Genomic DNA, 20,094 nt, shown 5'->3' with positions numbered 1-20,094 from the left:
AATTAAAACAAAAGATTTCTTATAATAAAAAGTGGGTAAGTTTATAGTGCAATGACTTCGAAATCAATGGAATGGAATACGCTTTCTGAACACAACTAAGACCATCATTTGATAGTCAGTCTCTCAGTCCGTATAAAAAAAATCAAGTTTAATATACTTCATGATAAGTATTACAATAATCATCACTTAGTTGCTGCGTCCACACGTTTTAAACAGTGCCATCTGCCGAAATAGTCTCAAACTATTTGAAGTCTTAAACTCAACATAAAGTATTTAATCACACAGTATCCTTATAAAATTATTTTTTATAACATTTTATGGATGTCGCTGTTTAAATATATCTTTTGGTATGATTAATTAAATGAGTATGTATTCTCAGAGTAAATAATGACTCATAGTAGTTTTTTACTTCCTTTATGACACAAAATAAGATTCCTTATCGGTCAGTTAGTGAAGATGCGGTCTCACATAATGACGCAAATTGGGCTTATTAGTTTAGCGGTCATTTTAGTCACGAATTGTTTAGCAGGTAAGAGGTTTATATTCTACTAGTATTGAACATTGTTATCTAGAATATTGAAATAAACTTCAATAATCAAGACAACATTGCACTTTTTGGAAAAAATAAATATCTGGTAATAAGAAAATTTATTGGTATTTATCTGCCCCCGATTAAGTAGTTTTCTTTTTTGTTTGCGTAACCTTTAAAATACACGGATATGACGATGAGATGTATAGTGCGGTCGTTAATTAAATAACTTTTTATGGTATATTAATTATTTTTTATCGCATACACCGGTAACGAGCCAGTGCTCAATCTACCTCCGTCATTATAGATAAATTTATAACGATACTAGCTTTTGCTCGCGGTTTCGCCCGCGTGAAGTTTTCCGCAATATAATTCCCGCTATATATTTTCCCGCGATAAAAATTTACCTATCACCTTCCCAGGGACTTAAACTATTTCCATACCAAATTTAATAAAAATCCGTTCAGTAGATTTGGAGTAAATCGATCACGTGCAGATTTTGGGAACTTGGTTTTATAATATTATGTACTGTAGATTTATGACTTATAAAAATTTGCACAAAAGTATCATGGATCTACTGAAGAAATATAGAACAGGGAAGCCCCCAGACTATTTAGGCATTTAAATGTCACCCACCGTAGAAAACTTAACAGCAAGCTGTCTCTACGTCGGTTTTCTACTAGACTATGATAGACCCCCGGCAGAGTCCGCCCAGTCTTTCTATAGACGAGTTTTTATATCTACTGTTCATTAGCGTCTATAAAGGTTTTATTAACCATTACATAAATCGACCCTGCCTAATTATGATAAAAACAAATATTATGTCTACTGTAGACCATTGTCACAACTAAGTGAAACGTTCTTTTACAGATTTAGATTGTGGACAAAATGAAGTGGCAAAATCATGCGCAGATGGTTGTCATCTGAATGTCTGTCCTAAATCCAGAAATTTTAACGCAAGCTGCTCGGCATTAGGACTCTGCAGTTCCAGCTTATGTGACTGCAGATTTAACTACAAGCGAGCAGAGAACGGAACATGTATTCCTACAAAAGACTGCCGTGGGTTTTATTTAAATAACTAAATTTGATTACTTGAACTAAAAAATATTTTAAATGCCCATGAGAGAAGTGGTTTTCTGATGGTAAACACACCTGACTCAATGGAGTTGTGGATGCTTTGCCAACAATTCATGAATTAATTGATTGTCTGGAAATTTTATTGATTATACGAAATATGGCTGTAAATCTCAAGTAAGCTACTTTTCGTTAGAATATTATGTATAATAAATTCAAGCTCGTTCGTGCCATGCTACACTTAATTAAACTGCATGCAACGCTTTACAACCGATCGTCAGATAAAAAGTTAAAAAGTAACTGCTTATAAAAAGAAGATAGTTTCATATTGTGGTATTTATACGACTTATGAGCAAGGAACGTATAGCATATATTATAAAAGCATGGTTGTCTAATATCTGGTAGATATTGCCCACAAGACCACCATTTGTACTTTTATTTTATTGAAATTGTTTTATAAAAGACTTATAAAATTGTTTTACTTATAAAGAGTGAATAAACAAATATAATTATTTTATGAATAAGCACTGGGCGTATCGACTAGTACCAATATAATATTTAATGTATTAATTTATTGCACCCTTTAAGTTATTTCATTGAAAAAATAATCTCGTATTTTCAGCTAAATTCGACTGCGATGGTGAAAATGAAGAGTATGTGGCGTGTCCACCTTTCTGTCCAAGAGACGACTGTTCACAAGCGACGTCGGATGGGAGATGTCCTAACCGTGGCTACATGCTGTTTGTCGTCGAATGCCAGCCAGCATGCCGATGCATAAAAGGCTACTGGCGAAACAATGGAGTATGCGTGCCTTATCAAGAATGTCCTCAGGTTCATAAAGAATAATATGCACCACGAGATAATGTTGCAATGCCATAAAGTGTATTTTTTTGTTCAATATCGCCTGACTAATTTCTTATGGATAGGATCTTTCCTACCTATGGACCATCGTATTACCATATATGCAATTTTCACATGGTCCGTGCGCCCTAAACTCAGTTCTGGTTGGGTAATTCCGGTGCCCCCTGCAGAGTCTACGCTCTGTGACCAGACGCCGTTGCCGCTGACCTTTTTACGCTGGTATATTTGAATTCAACCAATATATTATCATAACCTATTATAATATGTTTCTAGACATTGTGGTATTTCATTGCAACATAAAATTTCGACATATGGGACATTACCCCAAATTACCCACAATGAACTTTATTGTTTAAATATAATGTTGTTTTATAATATGTGAAATTAGACTTAGCTGCAATGGATTCAGCTTTTCAGTGTCCTTTATGGACGTATACAGTCTTACTTATAAAAAGTTTGCAAAGCTATGCTTAATTCAAATACAAATTTACTCGATCAGTTGTAAGGCAAAACCCGCTATCTTGCCTTTTAATAAGGTTTAAACTAGGAACCGGTGATGTTTTTGACAGCTATTTAAGCAATTCCTAACTACCGCTTAACGCTAAAACATGTTTATAAGTAAGACTGATTATATACTATGCCATATGGCTATGAAAAAAGTTATTGTCAACAAATAATATCTCTCCGCTTTTTAATTATTTCTACTGGATTCAGTCTAATGCAGGTTGACTACTAAGCTGTTTAGCTCGCAAAGCTGAGAAAATTTCACACGGTATATAGCTTAGCTACAAGGGCCTCACCTAGCAAATAAAGAAAAAAACAAACCTCAGCTATGCGAACTAAGCTTAATTTTGAAGTGTAAAACCCGATTTGAAGGGTAATAACAAAGGCATAATTAATAAAAAGAAATATAAAATTTTAAATACATATGAGTAAATATTTTTTTCGTATTAAACGGTACAAGTGCGGCTATAGCCTGTTACGAATCCGTAAATGAATTAATAAAATTTAATTTAATGAAATCACCTTCAGCTGACTAAATATGAACCTTCTTCTTCTGTTGACTTCATTCGCACGAGAATTTTTCGGAATTAAATATGAAAAAAGTATCTAGTCTATTTTTTAGTTAGGACTAAGTCTATATCTAAGTCCTAAATGCCGAAATATATCCAACGATGAATATGTTTTATATATAACATAATTATCAACAACACATAGCTGTAAAATTATTACGACTAGAAATAAATAGATGTATATTTGTTTGTTGTTTAATATATTTTGTTAAAAACACTGTTTGACTAACTTTTATTTGTGCTATATTAACGATGCAAAACGAAGTAGGAAACGAGAAGTCATGCTTATAAACAAACGACTAGTTTAGTTTCTCGTTAGAATATTTAGCTATTCTTGTTGAATACTTAAAAAAATATTAAAAGATAAGACGAACAGAGTTTCATCGATTTTCACCCATACGTAGTGTACGTGTAAAGCTAATCGTAGTTATTGGACTGCATTTATCATATTAGGTTTATTAGTCATCAGGTCAATACTAGAATATAGCACATATTTTAGGAAAATGTGCTTCAAGGAGAGTCCGCGGAAAAAAACTATACAAATTAACAATAAAATATTAATGGAGTCACGGTTCTAAAGTATTCACCTGTTTAAATAGAATATTATATGAAGACTAATAGTCTATGTAAAAACAACTGTTTTGTGTTTGACTAAGCCATTAACACACAAACTACACGATAGTATGGCACGTTTTATATTTGTTTTTATCGCGTTAAGTGCTATTTTGCTGAAAGGGTACTGCCTAGGTGAGACTTTTCTTTGTCAATTATAATTATAAACAGCAGGATATCGTCTCAAACTCCATCAGTTTCTTTGAATAATCCTATCACAATTTATCCACGTCCACAGCAAAAAAAGAACAAAATTAAAAGAGAAATTTAATTAATAATAAAAAAATATAATAGGTATTTCAAATGATGACTAATTAAACTATGACGAGAAATGATCGATACTAGACCAAGCAGGTGGCGGGTTGCTACGTCGGTTCCATGTGTCTTCCGATTGACGTCAATGGTGGTCACGTTCTGCGTCAGTACAGCACGTGTAGCTTCTTGTGTTTCTGGGACGACGCAAGCGAAGCGCTTTTCACATACTAGCTATGCGTAACACCTCCCCCTAAGAACAGCTACTATTGAAGACTGTCGACTGACCCCTGACTGAGCTGGGGGTTGAAAAAGTCAACCCTTCTGTCGGCTGGATACGCGTAAACTCGATAAATGATCGAGTTGTCCTCGTTGAGATGTTTCCATCGAATCCTTTAAATGTTTCATTTGGTTCTTGCGATAAAGTGCTCCTAACCATACATGCTCTTGTCCATGCACTGAATATAACCACTTACACTAGGATTGTAGTGTGGAACAGTTTAAGGGTTTCCATCGTTGTTCAGTTTTGCTGATGACTACAGGGATATTCTTGATGATGCGGTACGTAAATTTATTGATTTCAATTTTTTCTCTGGCATGGCAATCTGAATGGCGGATTTATATTTCGGCAAATCCCTTATAGTTGCTAAACTCAAGTGGCAGTCGGCAGGGAACATAGCTCGCAGATCTGATGGCCGTTGGGGCGGATAAGTTCTGGATTGGCGACCACGAACCGGGAGATGAACTGTAGGCAGGCCCCCCACGAGATAAACAGACGATCTGGTGAGGGTCGCCGGAGTCCGACGAGAGCGGCCCAGAACTGGTCCCTGTGGCGCTCAATGAGGGAGACCTATGTCCAGCAGTGGACGATTCCCTGCTGAAATTAATGAAAAAAAAAATCCCTTGTGTTCAGCAGCAGTCCTCTTAGGCGATTATTGTCATTCGAGATAGTGAATAGTGATCCTTGAAGTGTCTTGTCTTAAGAGTCATGTTCGCAGTTAAGGTACTGTCATGGGTGTGGGGAGAGAGATCGCATAGTGCTTCTAGCCCGGTACCTCATATGCGGAGTTACCTAAAGAATCAGTGATGGAATTATAAGCTAATTCTTTAATGGGCAAATTCGTAGCCTGCGATCCTCTTTGCAAGTAAGCTCGTGCATTTTTTTTTTTGGGAACTACCGCGGTTGTCTTCGGGTGTACTTGCTAACGGTGTCCAAGCGATTCCCCGGCTTGGCAATCACGGCAGTCTCAATGATGATTTGGTTGGCCCTCTCTCGTCTCTCTCTTTTCGTGCATAATTAAAAAAAGCATTTCAGACGAACCTATAAATGTATATAAACGCTCGTGCGAAATATATTTCTAATATAGGGTTCTCATTGGCAAAATGGGCAGTGGCAGTTGTAGAATTGTCTTTGTTGCTGTAATGGTTCCTGAATCAATTAAATTGAGGGACTTTTCAGATGGATTGACTGATATGGATAAAAGTTCTTCATTATTCAATTAAATTAGCGAAATGGCATCGGCGTTGATATTATATTTCTCATGTTTATATGTGACTGTAAAGTCTTATTCACTGAGTTTTAAACGCCAAGGAGTAAGTCGCGAATTAGGCTTTCTTAAATTCATAACCCACTGCAAGGAATTTTCATCGGTAGTGACTTTAAACTTTCTGCTAAATAGGTAAGGTCTAATATATTTATTGCTCACACTATTGCTAAGAGCTCCTTCTACATAGAAAATTATTGAAATTCACTGCAATTCAATGTTCTAGAGGCACAGGCAATGGATTTATCCGAGCCTAGGCCCTGGGAACAACATCGCTTCTATTGCAATGTTAGATGCTTCGGCAGTAAGGGGAATTCTTTCATGAAATCTAGGTATTGTAAAATAAGGTCATTAATTAACAGCGATTTATAGTGTCCAAAAAAATATATGTATTTATCATCGAGTTAAATTATTCAACCCTTCTTTAAATATTGAGTTAATGATTTACTCTCACGTGCAAAATAAGGATTAACTTTTTGTTATAACCAAGTAATCCGAGAAAACGTTTGATTTCCGTAGTTGTTTTAAGTAGTGTTCTATAGATTTAATTTAATTAGGATTAGGTTTTACACCCTCAATAAATATTATGTTCGAGAAATTAAAAGGCCAATTTAAGAAATTTGGATTTGTTCAGATAAACTGTGTAAGCCTGGAATTTGTGCCCTAATATAACACGCCCTCATGCCATCATGGGACGGAACGCACAGGCGAAAATAGATTCCATAGTTATACGTCCGCGGTCCCCCTTCAGGGATATAGCAGAGATCGTTTAAAACAGCTATACTCTAAGTGTGTTCCGCGGAACCCTAGGGTTCCGTGATACCTCTGTCGGGGTTCCGCAAGAATTTAGAAAAAAAAAAATAAAACACCTCTCTCAATAATAATTAGTAACTGTGACATTGTACTTTTATTATGCTGATTAATAAAAAATACACTTATAAAAACAATTGTTTTATTGTAGGGTTCCATCAAGTATTTTGCTTCCCAAAAGGGTTCCGTCATTTAAAAAGTTTGAGAACCACTGGTTTAAAACATTCACACGTATCAATGTGTGAATGTTTTAAACGATGGAAATCACTTATCAGGCGACCCAATTATTTTGCTATACTGAGCAAACAAAATATTGTTGTTATCTGCCCACAGTAAGGTCGCGTGAAACGAATCAAAAATAACTTTAATACGAAGTTGTTCTAAATAAGAAAGGTAGGCAGCGGGTCGGCTATGCCCCTGGTATTGCATAAGTCCATGGGCAGTGGTTCCGCTTACCAACAGGCGGACCAGTTGTTCTTTGGCCTACTTAGACAATAAAAAGTACTTATGAATTATAATTACTTTTAATAGCAGCCGACTGCGATGATTCGGATGAGGAATCGGAGAGCACCACTCAGTCTCCACAAAAATGTGGAGATAATGAGGTACTAGATAAATGTCCAGTGGATTGTCCCTCCGACAATTGTCCGAAAAGCAGATACGATGACCAATCCAGATGTCCCAAACCCAAGAAGTGTCTGCCGCCAGCTTGTAAATGCGGCTTCAACTCAAAAAGAGCTGCGAACGGAACTTGCATTTCCACAAGGGATTGTCGTAAGTAATGTTACAGAAATCTTCTTACTATAATATGCGAAACTCTTTCCAGTGTCTAGATTTGGCTTAATTTTAACAGCCTGCTTGATGGTAACCCTTATTGGGAGCGTTTGCTGGTGGTAATATCGCTATCCGCCTTGATCACGAAACTATATTACCATACGTTACCTATGCAAGGTGCAAAACCCGCCATAGTGGTCTGCGTGAGTGTCTTATCGAGATCAGCGTGTGTGTGTCCGATTTAAAACAAGCCAGCATAATTATTTTTACTGGGTACAGGGTAATATCTCTTATCAGTCAACACTATCTGGACCCTGCTCCACATATCATCACGGACAGTTGAGTCACATTGTCGCACCCGCATAGAAAATACATCTAACAAACATCCAACACCTATACGAACTGTTACAATTTGAGCAGTATTACATGGTCAATAAGTATTTTGTATCTATCACAGCCCCATTCAAGTGTAATGGTATACACGAAGAGTATAACCCTTGCCCTGCATATTGTCCCGGTGAGGACTGCTCTCAAGCCACGCCCGACGGCAAATGTCATATCATTGGACGCATTGGTATTGTAGTTGAATGTAAACCAGCTTGTCGATGCAAGAAGAATTACTGGAGATTAAATGGTATTTGCGTGCCGTATGATTGGTGTCGTAAGTATAACAAGAATAATTAGAGATTATTTTTTTTATTAACAAGTACTAATTTTTATCAGATAAGGTGAGGTTTTCCCGCCAAAAAAAGTCCTTAAAATACTATAGCTATTTCTAGCGCCATCTAAACGACGCCAGCACCATCTATTTAAAAAATCGGATGTAAAATATATTATATCCCGATGGGAGCAAATTACCGGGATACAATGTAGTTTATGTGTTACCAAGATATGGTCTATTTCTGGGCCAATAATAATAATAATAATATCAGCCTATTATATACTTTGCCCACTGCTGAGCACGGGCCTCCTCTACTACTGAGAGAGATTAGGCCTTAGTCCACCACGCTGGCCTAGTGCTGATAGATAGACTTCACACACCTTCGAAATTCCTATGGAGAACTTCTCAGATGTGCAGGTTTCCTCGAGATGTTTTCCTTCACCGTTAAAGCGAACGATAAATTCACAAAGAATACACACATGATTTTAGAAAAGTCAGAGGTGTGTGCCCTTGGGATTTGAATCTGCGGAGATTCGTCTTGGTAGTCCGTTCAACACCCAACTAGGCTATCGCCTCTTATTCTAAGCCAAATTTCATCCAAATCCGTTCAACTGTTTCTTCATTTACTTCTAACAAACATTATCACAAACTTTTGCTTTATATTAGTAAGAACTAAAATAATAAATAAGATGTCTTTCTACATCAAACAAGAACTAAAATTTGCTAATTTAGTTTTTTTCCCTATAGTACTTACAATAATTTAATTTATTTTAGCAAATATCAAAAATACTACTCTTACCCCCTCGAAACCAACAACAAAAACAAAGAAACCAAGACCCACCACAACGACCCCACAAGTAAAGTGTGGTGCCAACGAAGTATTGGATAACTGTCCTACAGATTGTCCCATTGACTATTGTCCAAAGAATAGATATATTAATCAGACGCCATGCCGTAAACCCAAAAGATGTCCTCCACCGAGATGCAAATGCCGTCCCAACTTCCGAAGAGCTAGCAATGGTAGCTGCATACCAACTAGAAACTGTCGTAAGTTATACTTTACTTATACGTACCACGTATACGCATTTCACTTGCTGCCAAAATCTACTCGGAATCTGACAAATTCTGAAGTATATATACTAAGAGTCTTACAAATATGCATTATAACTATTTTATCTTCCTTCAGCTGCTTTTGAATGTAATAGAGAAAATGAAGAATATAATTCATGTCCACCATATTGTCCCGGCGAAAATTGTCGTGATGCGACTCCAGACGGCAAATGTCACGCAAAGGGGAAAATTCTAATTCCGGTCAATTGTAAACCTGCTTGTAGATGCAAAAAGAATTTCTGGAGGCTAAATGGGAATTGTGTGCCTTATAATGAATGTCGTAAGTTATCATTTTGTAGAATTATTCGTTTAATAATTCTAATGTGGTACCTACGAGGTACAGAAAACTCAAGGGTACGAGCGATGTCTTACACTGTGGTTGTACTCATAAATAAAATATTTACCTACATAGCCATTAAAAATTTGTATTTGGAAACCTGAAATTTAATATTTATCTATAAATCTAGCATGCGAGCGCATTGCAGTGTATCCAAAAGCCATGTTGTTGTATGGATAGCGTGGTACTCACCACGAGCAACGCAATTTAATCGTCTCCTCTTATTATTCAGATATGTAACAAACAATATTGTTTGTTAACTATATAGTTATTGACTCAGTAGTCATTAGCTCACGCATGTTAATAGTACCTACACTCATAAATTTGAAACATCAAATAATTGTATTAGCGAATATAAATAAGACAATTGATACAAATGAAAAATACACCTAAAACAACAACAGAAAATGGCAATAACGGCCAATATACGAGTATAAAGCCATACAAGTGTAGTTGTTATAAAAACAATGACTTATTTTGTGACGTTATTCTGTACCTAAAACTTATAAAATTTTAGCAAATGTCGCCACTACTGAAAACCCACCTGAAACAACAGAAATTACAATAGAACCAACTGAAAAACCTACAACAGTTGGACCAAAATTGACTTGTGGTGACGATGAAATTGCGGTGGATTGTCCTGACAACTGCTCTTATGATTATTGCCTCAAAAATAGAAATGATGGAAAGTTACCATGTACTCAAAGCGACAGATGCCCTGCACCCGCTTGTAAATGCAGATTTAACTATCGACGAGCTGATAACGGATCTTGTATACCTGCAAGAGAATGCCGTAAGTTTTTAGCCTTTCAATTTCTATACAAATGTTATATAATTTATTTTTTTTATTATGAAAATACTAGGTGCATGACTGGTTTTCAGTTAGATAATATTGCAATAAACCTCAAAATAACAAAGGTACAATGACCCCCCAAGTCGATAACAGTAATATATGTATCGAATTACACGAATATCTATTCTCTACCTCCAAATTATTTTTAGTGACTTACAATGCCAAGTTTAACATATCAATAGTATTAAAAAAATATTATTTACAGCTCCTTTCCCTTGTGATGGTCCTAACGAAGAATACAATTCTTGTCCTCCGATTTGTCCTGGGGAAGACTGTTCCCAAGCAACTCCCGACGGAAAATGTCCTATTTTCGGAGTGATTGGCATTGTGATTGAATGTAAACCGGCATGTCGGTGCAGGAAAAATTATTGGAGACTTGATGGAAAGTGTGTACCATACAATCAATGTCGTAAGTGTGTTATTGTTCTTTTCGTTTAGGAGTTTTCTATATCAAAATGATGCTACATGGCTGAACAATCACAACTAGATACTACCTAAGTACAAAAACAAACATGACCCAAAGGGTCAAGCCCATCGCTATATTAAGCACAAATTCCACACTTTTACGGAACAGAAAAGTCCAATATCATTGCCCAACAAAGCCAAAACCGGGATCGCAAAGTAGTTTCATACTGCGCAAGCAATTTATACTAATGATATATTATTATACATTATAGCTAACCGGAATGATACGACAGTGACGACTGAAGAACCCTCGACAGAAAAACCTAAACTTAAATGTGGTCCTTCTGAGATTATAGACGATTGTCCAGTGGATTGCCCGATAAACAACTGTCCAAAAAGTGAGGACGCAAGCTTCAAACCCTGTCCCCGGCCAAAGAAATGCCCTCCTCCTGCTTGTAGATGTGAATTAGGCACCCATAGACTTGACAATGGATCCTGCGTACCGATACAGGATTGTCGTAAGTATTTTTCAAATAATTCATTATACAAAATATAGTCTTTGGTTTGTAAGAAGTGGTTTGGATTAGAAAAGACGATGTCTATTGTCCATGTCTGAAATTTTAAGAATATTACAATCTTATCGCAGCAAAACAATTGAGGTTGATTTGTGCATTAACTATTTCATGTAAGTCTTATAAACCGACAAAATAATATATACCTCTAGCTCCATTTGAATGTCCACGCCCAAATGAGGAGTATCGTGCGTGCTACCCCGTATCTCCCGGTGAAAGCTGTTCGGAAGCCGTACCAGATGAATACATTGAACCCACCAAGAAACTCACCTTGAAGTGCAAGCCAGCCTGCAGGTGTAAGGAGAATTACTGGCGATTAAACGGAGTCTGCGTCCCGTATGAGAAATGCAGTAAGTTGGACAGGGTCATTTTGATATTGCGTTATTTAATAAAACCACATACTCCTCTTTAGCTCTATTAAAATTGTGCTAAAAATCATGTATGTATATTGGACAAGGAAAATTTTCGCCAATAATCGCGGTTTCAGATTTTTTTTTAATTTTGTGATCTCTTTGTAGTTTAGTGGGAATATGGTTTGTGCGTGAATCTATCTTTGTTGAAAGCGTGATGTTGCCGCCCCATTGAATTCTCTTAGAGTAATAGTAGTAGAGGCATTGGGCGTATAAATTTAAAATTATTTATATTGACATTTATTTTGTTTCTAACTTGCCCTTTTTATGTTATATCTATAGTTAGAGTAACTTATTGCAAAGTGTTATTTTTAGGAAAACAATTATCTGCTTTGATTTATTATCAATGCAATATCAAAATGATACATAGTGTCTTCTGTTTTGATTGCTATTGATATTGACGATGCTTCAACTTTCGTCGAATAAAATTTGACGAACATAGGTTGTGACTACAAATAAATAATTTTAATTATTGTTAAATAAGAAACGTTAATCTAATATATGACTATAAAACGAACACGAATTTTACATCAAATTTTGACATAAATAATATTGAATCACGAAACTGGTTGTAATGGCAGCTAAAATAATGTTCAATATTATATTATGTAATAAAAATCCAATAAAATATAGTATAGATACCATGCATAAATAAATTTACTAAACAATAATTACCACGTTAGAAGCCAATTGTTATTGTTTAATTGCTTCACTCAAATACTTGGATAGTGAGTCATTTGACAGAATAATTATCGAAGTGTACGAGTGTCGTGCCTTGAAGGTCTTGAAATGTATATAGCTATAGATGTAATAACTTGTGAGAGAGAATTTTATTCTAGTCTACTGGGCATTCAAAATTATCTTTATATAGCGGTAGATTGTACCTATTCCATTTGTTTCTGAATTACTATAATAATATTTTGCACTTTAAGAGATGTTATTAATATATATAAGTAATGTTTTACTCACATCTCTGTCTTAGTTAATGTGCTAGTAGAGCCTGTAGAGCACCCACGGATGAGATGCCTCCTGCTCCTGCAATATTTTACTTACAAACTTTAAGACTTTATTATATTGGCAATGAATTTTCTTTTTATTTCTTTGAATGACGAGACGAGCTTGCCGTACGCCTGATGGTAAACGTTACGACCGCCCATAAACAGTAGAAATACCATCTAAGTCCAACACCTTGAATTACAAATTATTGTTTGGTATTCCACTGCGCTCACCATGATCACCTGAGACAGGAGATGTTAAGTCTCATTATGTCCAGCACTTACACTGGCTACAATGTCTTTTAAACCGAAACACAACAGTGACTACACACTGCTGGTTGGCGCTAGAAATAGACATTGCGGTGGTACCAACACTGGTGTGGTGGTTGGCGGACTCTCGCATATGAGAGACCTACCACTAGTAAAATCCCCCCTGTGAGATTCTTTTCATCAGACTCTAAATCAAGACAAGATGATGCCGTAAACTTTATAGCACCACAAGATTATAATTTTCGGTGCCGCTGTAACTGGACGAGTATTAAATAGTTTTAAGAGTTGATCCAAGAAATGTTCAACTCAACTAGGTATTGTAATCTGGCACTAATTTTATAAGACCGCATCCAGTGGAATTTCCGTCGACACAGCCGAATTCGTTCCTAATGCGGTCGAGCTGGTGTTATGAAACTATTTTGTCTATTCACTGAAATATCCACTATGAGTGTACAAATTTCGGAAAAGAAATGTTTATTTTTAAAGAAATCCCATTTATAATTATAAACCATTCAGACCGTTCAAGGAACGTAACGTTAACGTAGGTGAGGCATAAAAAGGAATTTATCACGAGAGCGTCCGGCCGTTCCATCAAACTGATTAGCTTTATATAAATGCACAGATTTGTCATCAATCACCTAACTTCCGCGAAGTGAATGAAAGCGTTATTTGTATTACATTACCAACACAGTGCTGCAGAGTAAGAAAGGACTTCTCCTAATATCTTAAAAAAATAACTAGACGAAATATGCGTAGTTATTATATGTTGTTTGCAGCTCCACCCACGTGAAAGTCATATCCGGGTAAAAAAGTCGCCTGTATTGGAGTGTCACATTTCATTGAAATATGTTCAGCGTTGATGAAACTAACAATTGCTAAAGCAGTAGCTCATAGTTGACATCGATGTACCTAGTGTTCGTTCTTTGAAATCCTCAATATATAAATAGAAAAATGAAAACTAATTATAGGTACGTAATATTTGCGATTGATTCACAGGAAAATCGCGTTGTCCAGAGCATGAAACCGAAGTGCTATGTAAAAGCGCCTGTTCCGAAAATGAGTGTCCAAGGCGAGAAGGCTCGTCATCATTTGCATGTCCTGCAGTCTGCCTCGGGCCGGGATGTGCTTGCGAGCGTAACTACAGTCGCGCTAGCAACGGCACCTGCATACCTACCATAGAGTGTCGTAAGTGTTTCACACGTTAGAAATTCTTACATCATTAGTCTTATTTACAGGTTTTGATCCAACACGAAAGACTTAGCAGGTCTCCAGTCAGGTACTGGCCAGTAGGTACCAACGTAGTGTATCTTTCTACCGTCAAACATCATTATGAGGGTCATTCCGCCATTTCGTGCAAATTACATTTCCAGCCAAATTAACCCATGAAGAAATACCTGCATTTAACAGAATTATATTCGAATGGGCAACAAATCAAGTACTTAAAAAGGAGTATCATTCAAAAGTTAGAATTTTTAGTTTATTTTCAAATTATTATAGTTTAACTCCCAAAAATCTCATTACACTCTGTGTCCAATCAGTGACAAAGTTGCATTTTACATGTTTATTAATTTTTTGTTGACTAGCTAACTTCCAATTCTTCGATAATCTATTTGTTTAATTCCTTACTAATTCATTAGTAATATTTGTAAAATTATAAACATATTATAAATTATTAAAAAAAGGACTTTAAATTTTGTCACGTAAAAAAAATCATCACCTTCCAGAGTCAAAATCGTTCCATTCTAATGCGCGTTTATAAATCCCTACCCGTGAGTCATGACGCAAACTGTTCGTACTGGTCAGTTAGCCTCGTCAGCAAAGCCAAGTGCACGTGTCTCCCTCGCTTTTGAAATTATATACATTCTTCGTGCCTTCAAGAACCTTTCGTCCAAATATTATTTCATCACATTCCGTCGAATTTGAAAAGGTATGTTGCATTTACAGTTATTATAATTTTTATGAGTTAAGCCTACTTCATAGATTATAATCCCATATAATTCTGAATCAGTTACTAAGTATAAGTAAAAAAGTTATGTAGGTAATTCTTTACAATTCTCATTTATCTCCTTTGCATTTCCATCCGTCCCATCCATTTTTTTCGTGGATGGTAATGAACGATGTTAGAAGTGAATGAATTTTTTTTAATTATTTACTTTTAATAGATACATTGCATTTTTTAGGCTTTGTAATAAAAATAAAATATACATTAGTAAGGCATCTACCTATGAAAATTAACAAGAAAGATTTATATTTTTTTACAGTTCAGCGCAAAATGACGAAGATGGACCGACTTCACGAATCTAAAAATACACACCAATTAAAAGGATCCCTGAACTATATGCCATCCAAAAATAAAAAGAAAGAACAAGATATTTGGCCAGAAAAGCTAATAATAAGATTTGCAGTATTAAGGAAATGACTCCCAGAGCACAAAAGTCAGAGAAAATACAGAAAATTATTTAAAAGGAAATTAGAAAAGAAAAGTATTGAGATGGTACTGGTAGAAAACTCCGCTTCTAGTATGGCTGATTCTATTATACAGAGAGCAGACCCGTTAAAAATAATAGAAGTAACTAAGCAATTAACTAACTCCAAGCAGTCGTAAAGTTCCCCAACAGTCGTGAGCCACAAATGTAATAAGACGAATGCGTTACAACCATCTTAAGATCGATAAGTAACCCTTATCAGCAGTGTTGATCGCCAGCTCTCACGATGGGTAGAACAATATTTGAACTTATTTTCTCGATCCGTGGATATTCAACTAGAAGCAATAGACTCCATACCGATATTGGCTACCTTAAACGAACTCGATGAACCACCTACACACGAATACAAGAATTTCAAAATGCTATTAAACTGCTCAAAAGAATTCCTGCAGAACTCCTAAAAGTGCAGTGCACTCAACCTATTATTTACAAGTTGAGAGTAAAGTATCGGAAGAAAGTATACGTGCCACACTGTAACAATTACCACGGTATATCCTTGTTAAGCATCGTTGGTAAACTTTTTGCTCGTATAATATTAGTAAAGATGTGCCCAAATATCCACTATTGATATAATCTTCACAATCAGTTTCGTTGATCTCAATAAAGCCTTCGACACCGTGAGCAGAGAAGGCCTGTATGCTGTAGAGAAAGTAGGACGCCTGCCTAAGATTCTGTACTTGATCAAAAATTTACACCAAGACATGAAAGGTTCGGTCGTTTTTAACAGTCAGCTTTCATCACCATTCGATATGCGCAGGAGTGTATGACATAGTTGCGTTCTGGCACCTACACTGTTTGGCATTTTCTTCTCGCTTCTGATTAAAGTTGCTTTTGAGGATGCCAAACAGGGAATACATTTGCACACAAGACATGATGGCAAATTATACAATGTTTCTCTGTTCTTATCCAAGTGTCATCGCGAGGATTTGTTAGCAGACTGCCTCTTGTTTGCAGATGATGCAGCTCTTGTCGCTACCTCACAAGAAGAGCTCCAGAACATCATGGACAAGTTTGCTAAGGCATGTGTACTGCTTTCAATGTCTATCAACGCAAAGAAGATCGTTGTAATGAAGCAAGGATGCACAATCACACCAATTATCCTGTTGAGTGGTACACCTTTGGAAAACTTTGGAAGTTTCTGCTACCTTGAATCGACGACTTGCATATTAAGCATACTCTTGTATGGAGTTGAAACCTAGATATCGTAAGTCAAACAGGAGCGAAAATTTAATACGTTTCACATGCGCTATCTTCGGCGCATCTTAGGCATAACATGGAGGGACAAGATCACCAATGAGGCGATACTGAAGTCTGCACAGCTGCCTAGAATAGCTGCACTTTTGAAAAAAAGACGGCTGCGTTGGCTAGGGCACTATGATCACCTTTGATATTAACTGGAAGAGCGGGGAAAGTTTAGCTGAAGATCGCGCCGTCTGGCTAAAAGCTATCTTTGATGGCGTAACCGAACACAATAATTCCTGATTTAAAGACCTATCCGAGAAACACGCAAAATGACACGAAAGCGTTAGAAACCCCTTATCATCCTGGGCAAACTCTGATAGTAACATCTGTACGTCATGTGGCCGGATTTGCCCTTCACGTGTTGAATCTTTACAGCCATCAAAGAAAATGTATCAAAACCTCCAATTGTTGACGCTGTTTAAATCATCTTAATAGATGTAACAGGCCAATAATGATTAATCATAATAATTGTTTAAAACTTATATCCAAAGATTTTTTTTTTTAATTATTTTTATAGTTGATTTATATGGATATTTTGGTGCTGATTTTACTTTCTGACGATTTTGACAATATTGTAAGAGATAATTGCTGTGAGAACTATAATTAATATTGTAAACGTTGAATCTCAATAAATAAAATACTGATTATTACAAAAAAAATACATTTGATTTTTTTTTAAATTAATTTGTATCTGTTTTACATTACCATCTTCCCTATTTTATTACCTTCCTAGGCTATTTCATTACATTCTTTTTAAAGTTTATTACCATCCACTGCAGATTTTTCCAGCGGCGATATCTCCAAATCTAAACACGATAGAAAAGTGCCTTCCTTTGTATACCATTACAGAGGCAGTCTACATTTGATTTTTTGAATAAAATTCTTGATATTTGACATTTTTTTAAAATGCCGCGGATCGATGAAATTTGCACGAAATCACGGAACAACCCATGAAAGCACTACTTTTGTATATTGTAGTAATGTACCGGTTTGAAGGACGATGTACCTAATTTTAGCTCGTGTTTATTTTTTAGTACATGCCGTAGACGTAATCTATGTCTTTTCCCACGTTTAGTAATAATGTTTAATATAAAATTTAAAGATTTGTCCACAGTTTGTTAATCTATCAGTAAATGTAAAAAAATAATTAATTTCAGCGCCATTCGACTGCAGTGCGCGTCCGAATGAGATGTACGTAGCCTGTCCATCTTGTGTCAGCGATAGTTGTGAAGATATCGGCAAAACACGTGATTCCTGCTCAAGATGGGCATTGATCGAGCCTTGTACGCCGGCATGCCGGTGTGCCACAGGATTCAATAGAAACGATGATGGAGTTTGTGTACCTACTGCACAGTGTCGTAAGTAACTGTTTTCCTCATTTGCAAAAACTCAAGGCGGACTAGAGTCGTCGTGCGGTCATCGATAGATTTTATGTAGGTAATGTTTACGATTAGATATACTGCGCTAATCTGTGTTTGTAACATTGTGATTGGAATATTCCAAATAGGTACTTATGAACTTGTGGTAGCTTTCTATAATATTAATCTAGGTATTTAATTAATCCTTTTCCATCTAATTTTAGCTGGTATATGTCCAAAAAATGAAAAATACACAGACTGCGCTCAAAGATTATGTCGACCTCAAAACTGCAGTGATGTTGCCGACGACCAGTTGAGCTTTATTTGCGAACCTGATAAAACTGATGGATGCGATGTAGGGTGTGTTTGTATAGATGGGTTCCTGCGGGCAGATAATGGTAAATGCGTAGCCGAAGAAGAGTGCCCAAGCACAAATCCAGGCAAGTAGTTTTTATGTTTTAAGGAACCGATCTATTCCTTTCCATTTCCTAAATATCAGTGGATTTAGATTAATTTCTTAAAAAATCCAATCTAGTTAGTCCCTAGAAGACTTTATCTAACGTGAATCATGGAAAAAATAGTATTTCTTTATCAGCTTTTTCTAATATAATAATTATTATTAGATACAATCCAAATTTTTAACATCAATGAAATGAAAACTTACATCTTATTCATTGAATAAAATATTTGCCCTGTTTTTTACAGTTAAATGTTCTGACCCCAATGAGGAGTACACGGATTCTAAACAAACGTGTCCAGGGGACACTTGTTCGGCGCTAACGTCTAAGATTAGATGTGAGGATGAAGCGGTCAAGCCCGGCTGCGTCTGTAAATCAGGGTTTAGAAGACAGACAGTTGATGGACCATGTGTGCTACTTTGCGAGTGCAAAGAAATGACTTATGCTCCAGCGTGCCAAGGGAAATTAGATTAAAATGTTATGTAAATCTTAAAATCATTACGCAAAATATTATGCACAAGAAATTCTGGTGCATAACATGATTCACGATGTCCATACTACACAACAATCAAGAATATTGCAACACGCGCTCAGTGGGCGTGTTAAGATATTGCGGTTTTAACGGAAAGTTACTTGGACCGGTTTTAGTAACTTTTGCAACGCAGCTTTATATGATTTGCTCTATGTGTAGCAAAATTATTGTTGCCCAGATACCTGTATAATACATGGTTTTACGTTTATTTATTTGTGAAAAAACTGGTCAAAACTAAACTCTTGTAGAATCGAAAATCACGGGCTCTCCTAAAAACGACTTATTTATTATTGAACTAAAACACCCATTCAAGCTGTAGCGAATGTACTTAGACATTAGTAAAATTTTTGTTGTTTTAGTTGAAATTATATAATATAGGTAAATATTCGATCAACAATACCGTGATTGAACATGTAAATATTAGCTACGTCATTTATGTAAAAAAATACACATATGTACAATATACGCGTTTGACATAAGTTGTAGATATATATGTGATTTTAAATTTATTAAATAATTTGATTGGAATAACGTTGTTTTCTGTGGATCCCTCTCCTCAGAAGTCTTAACAGTACATACCCACTGAATTTTAAAATACTTAGATGAATCATGAGTACCACAAAATCAAAACTTCAAATCGCCTATACGTATTAATTTTGATAGAAATATTTTTTCTTTCTACGAGGTTTTGAAGAGAAAAAAAATGCCGGTAAGAACACATAAGTAAAAATCTGTATACTTAGCAGAACTGCAGTGCTATATAATACTGGTGGTAGGTCTCTCGCGAGAGACCATCTGGATATCCCAATATCTACTGCTAAGCAGCTGTGTGCGTGCGCTGTTGTGTTCCGGCTTGAGACATTGTAACCAGCGCAA

The 20,094-nt window shown here is 36.0% G+C and overlaps 2 protein-coding genes across 3 annotated transcripts; both read left to right on the top strand.

Moving 5' to 3' along the window:
* Positions 1 to 378: 378 nt before the first annotated feature.
* Positions 379 to 3,759, top strand: LOC115445679 (inducible metalloproteinase inhibitor protein). The gene is made up of 3 exons (XM_030172046.2): positions 379 to 529; positions 1,400 to 1,588; positions 2,226 to 3,759. The coding sequence occupies exons 1-3, from the start codon at positions 457 to 459 to the stop codon at positions 2,447 to 2,449; spliced, it is 486 nt and encodes a 161-aa protein (XP_030027906.1). The 5' UTR covers positions 379 to 456; the 3' UTR covers positions 2,450 to 3,759.
* Positions 3,760 to 4,147: 388 nt separating this feature from the next.
* On the top strand, positions 4,148 to 19,746 carry LOC115445678 (zonadhesin). Of its 2 annotated transcripts, none has more exons than XM_030172045.2 (13): positions 4,148 to 4,284; positions 7,290 to 7,529; positions 7,987 to 8,190; positions 8,965 to 9,237; positions 9,377 to 9,580; positions 10,155 to 10,430; positions 10,696 to 10,899; positions 11,168 to 11,413; positions 11,620 to 11,817; positions 14,139 to 14,327; positions 18,028 to 18,228; positions 18,453 to 18,668; positions 18,934 to 19,746. In XM_030172045.2, exons 1-13 carry the CDS (start codon positions 4,221 to 4,223, stop codon positions 19,158 to 19,160), a joined length of 2,742 nt encoding a protein of 913 aa, XP_030027905.1. In that variant the 5' UTR covers positions 4,148 to 4,220; the 3' UTR covers positions 19,161 to 19,746. The 2 variants fall into 2 exon arrangements, with proteins under 2 accessions (XP_030027905.1, XP_030027904.1); XM_030172044.2 differs by having other exon boundaries at positions 4,149 to 4,284; positions 7,287 to 7,529.
* The last annotated feature ends 348 nt before the right edge of the window (positions 19,747 to 20,094 follow it).

Source organism: Manduca sexta, chromosome 26 (genome assembly GCF_014839805.1).
Source record: "Manduca sexta isolate Smith_Timp_Sample1 chromosome 26, JHU_Msex_v1.0, whole genome shotgun sequence".
In the NCBI taxonomy this organism is placed as follows: Eukaryota; Metazoa; Arthropoda; class Insecta; order Lepidoptera; family Sphingidae; genus Manduca; species Manduca sexta.
Note: the sequence above shows the minus strand (reverse complement) of the source record. Positions and strands in the feature narration are given on the sequence as shown.

What these genes read in the sequence shown, in the direction of transcription:
- LOC115445678 (XM_030172044.2), top strand. Translation starts at nt 4,221, where the DNA reads ATGGCACGTTTTATATTTGTTTTTATCGCGTTAAGTGCTATTTTGCTG. An exon ending in CGTACCGATACAGGATTGTC is followed by an intron (nt 11,414 to 11,619) that starts GTAAGTATTTTT and finishes ATATACCTCTAG; the next exon opens with CTCCATTTGAATGTCCACGC. An exon ending in CGTCCCGTATGAGAAATGCA is followed by an intron (nt 11,818 to 14,138) that starts GTAAGTTGGACA and finishes ATTGATTCACAG; the next exon opens with GAAAATCGCGTTGTCCAGAG.
- LOC115445679 (XM_030172046.2), top strand. Translation starts at nt 457, where the DNA reads ATGCGGTCTCACATAATGACGCAAATTGGGCTTATTAGTTTAGCGGTC. An exon ending in AGTCACGAATTGTTTAGCAG is followed by an intron (nt 530 to 1,399) that starts GTAAGAGGTTTA and finishes GTTCTTTTACAG; the next exon opens with ATTTAGATTGTGGACAAAAT. An exon ending in TATTCCTACAAAAGACTGCC is followed by an intron (nt 1,589 to 2,225) that starts GTGGGTTTTATT and finishes TCGTATTTTCAG; the next exon opens with CTAAATTCGACTGCGATGGT.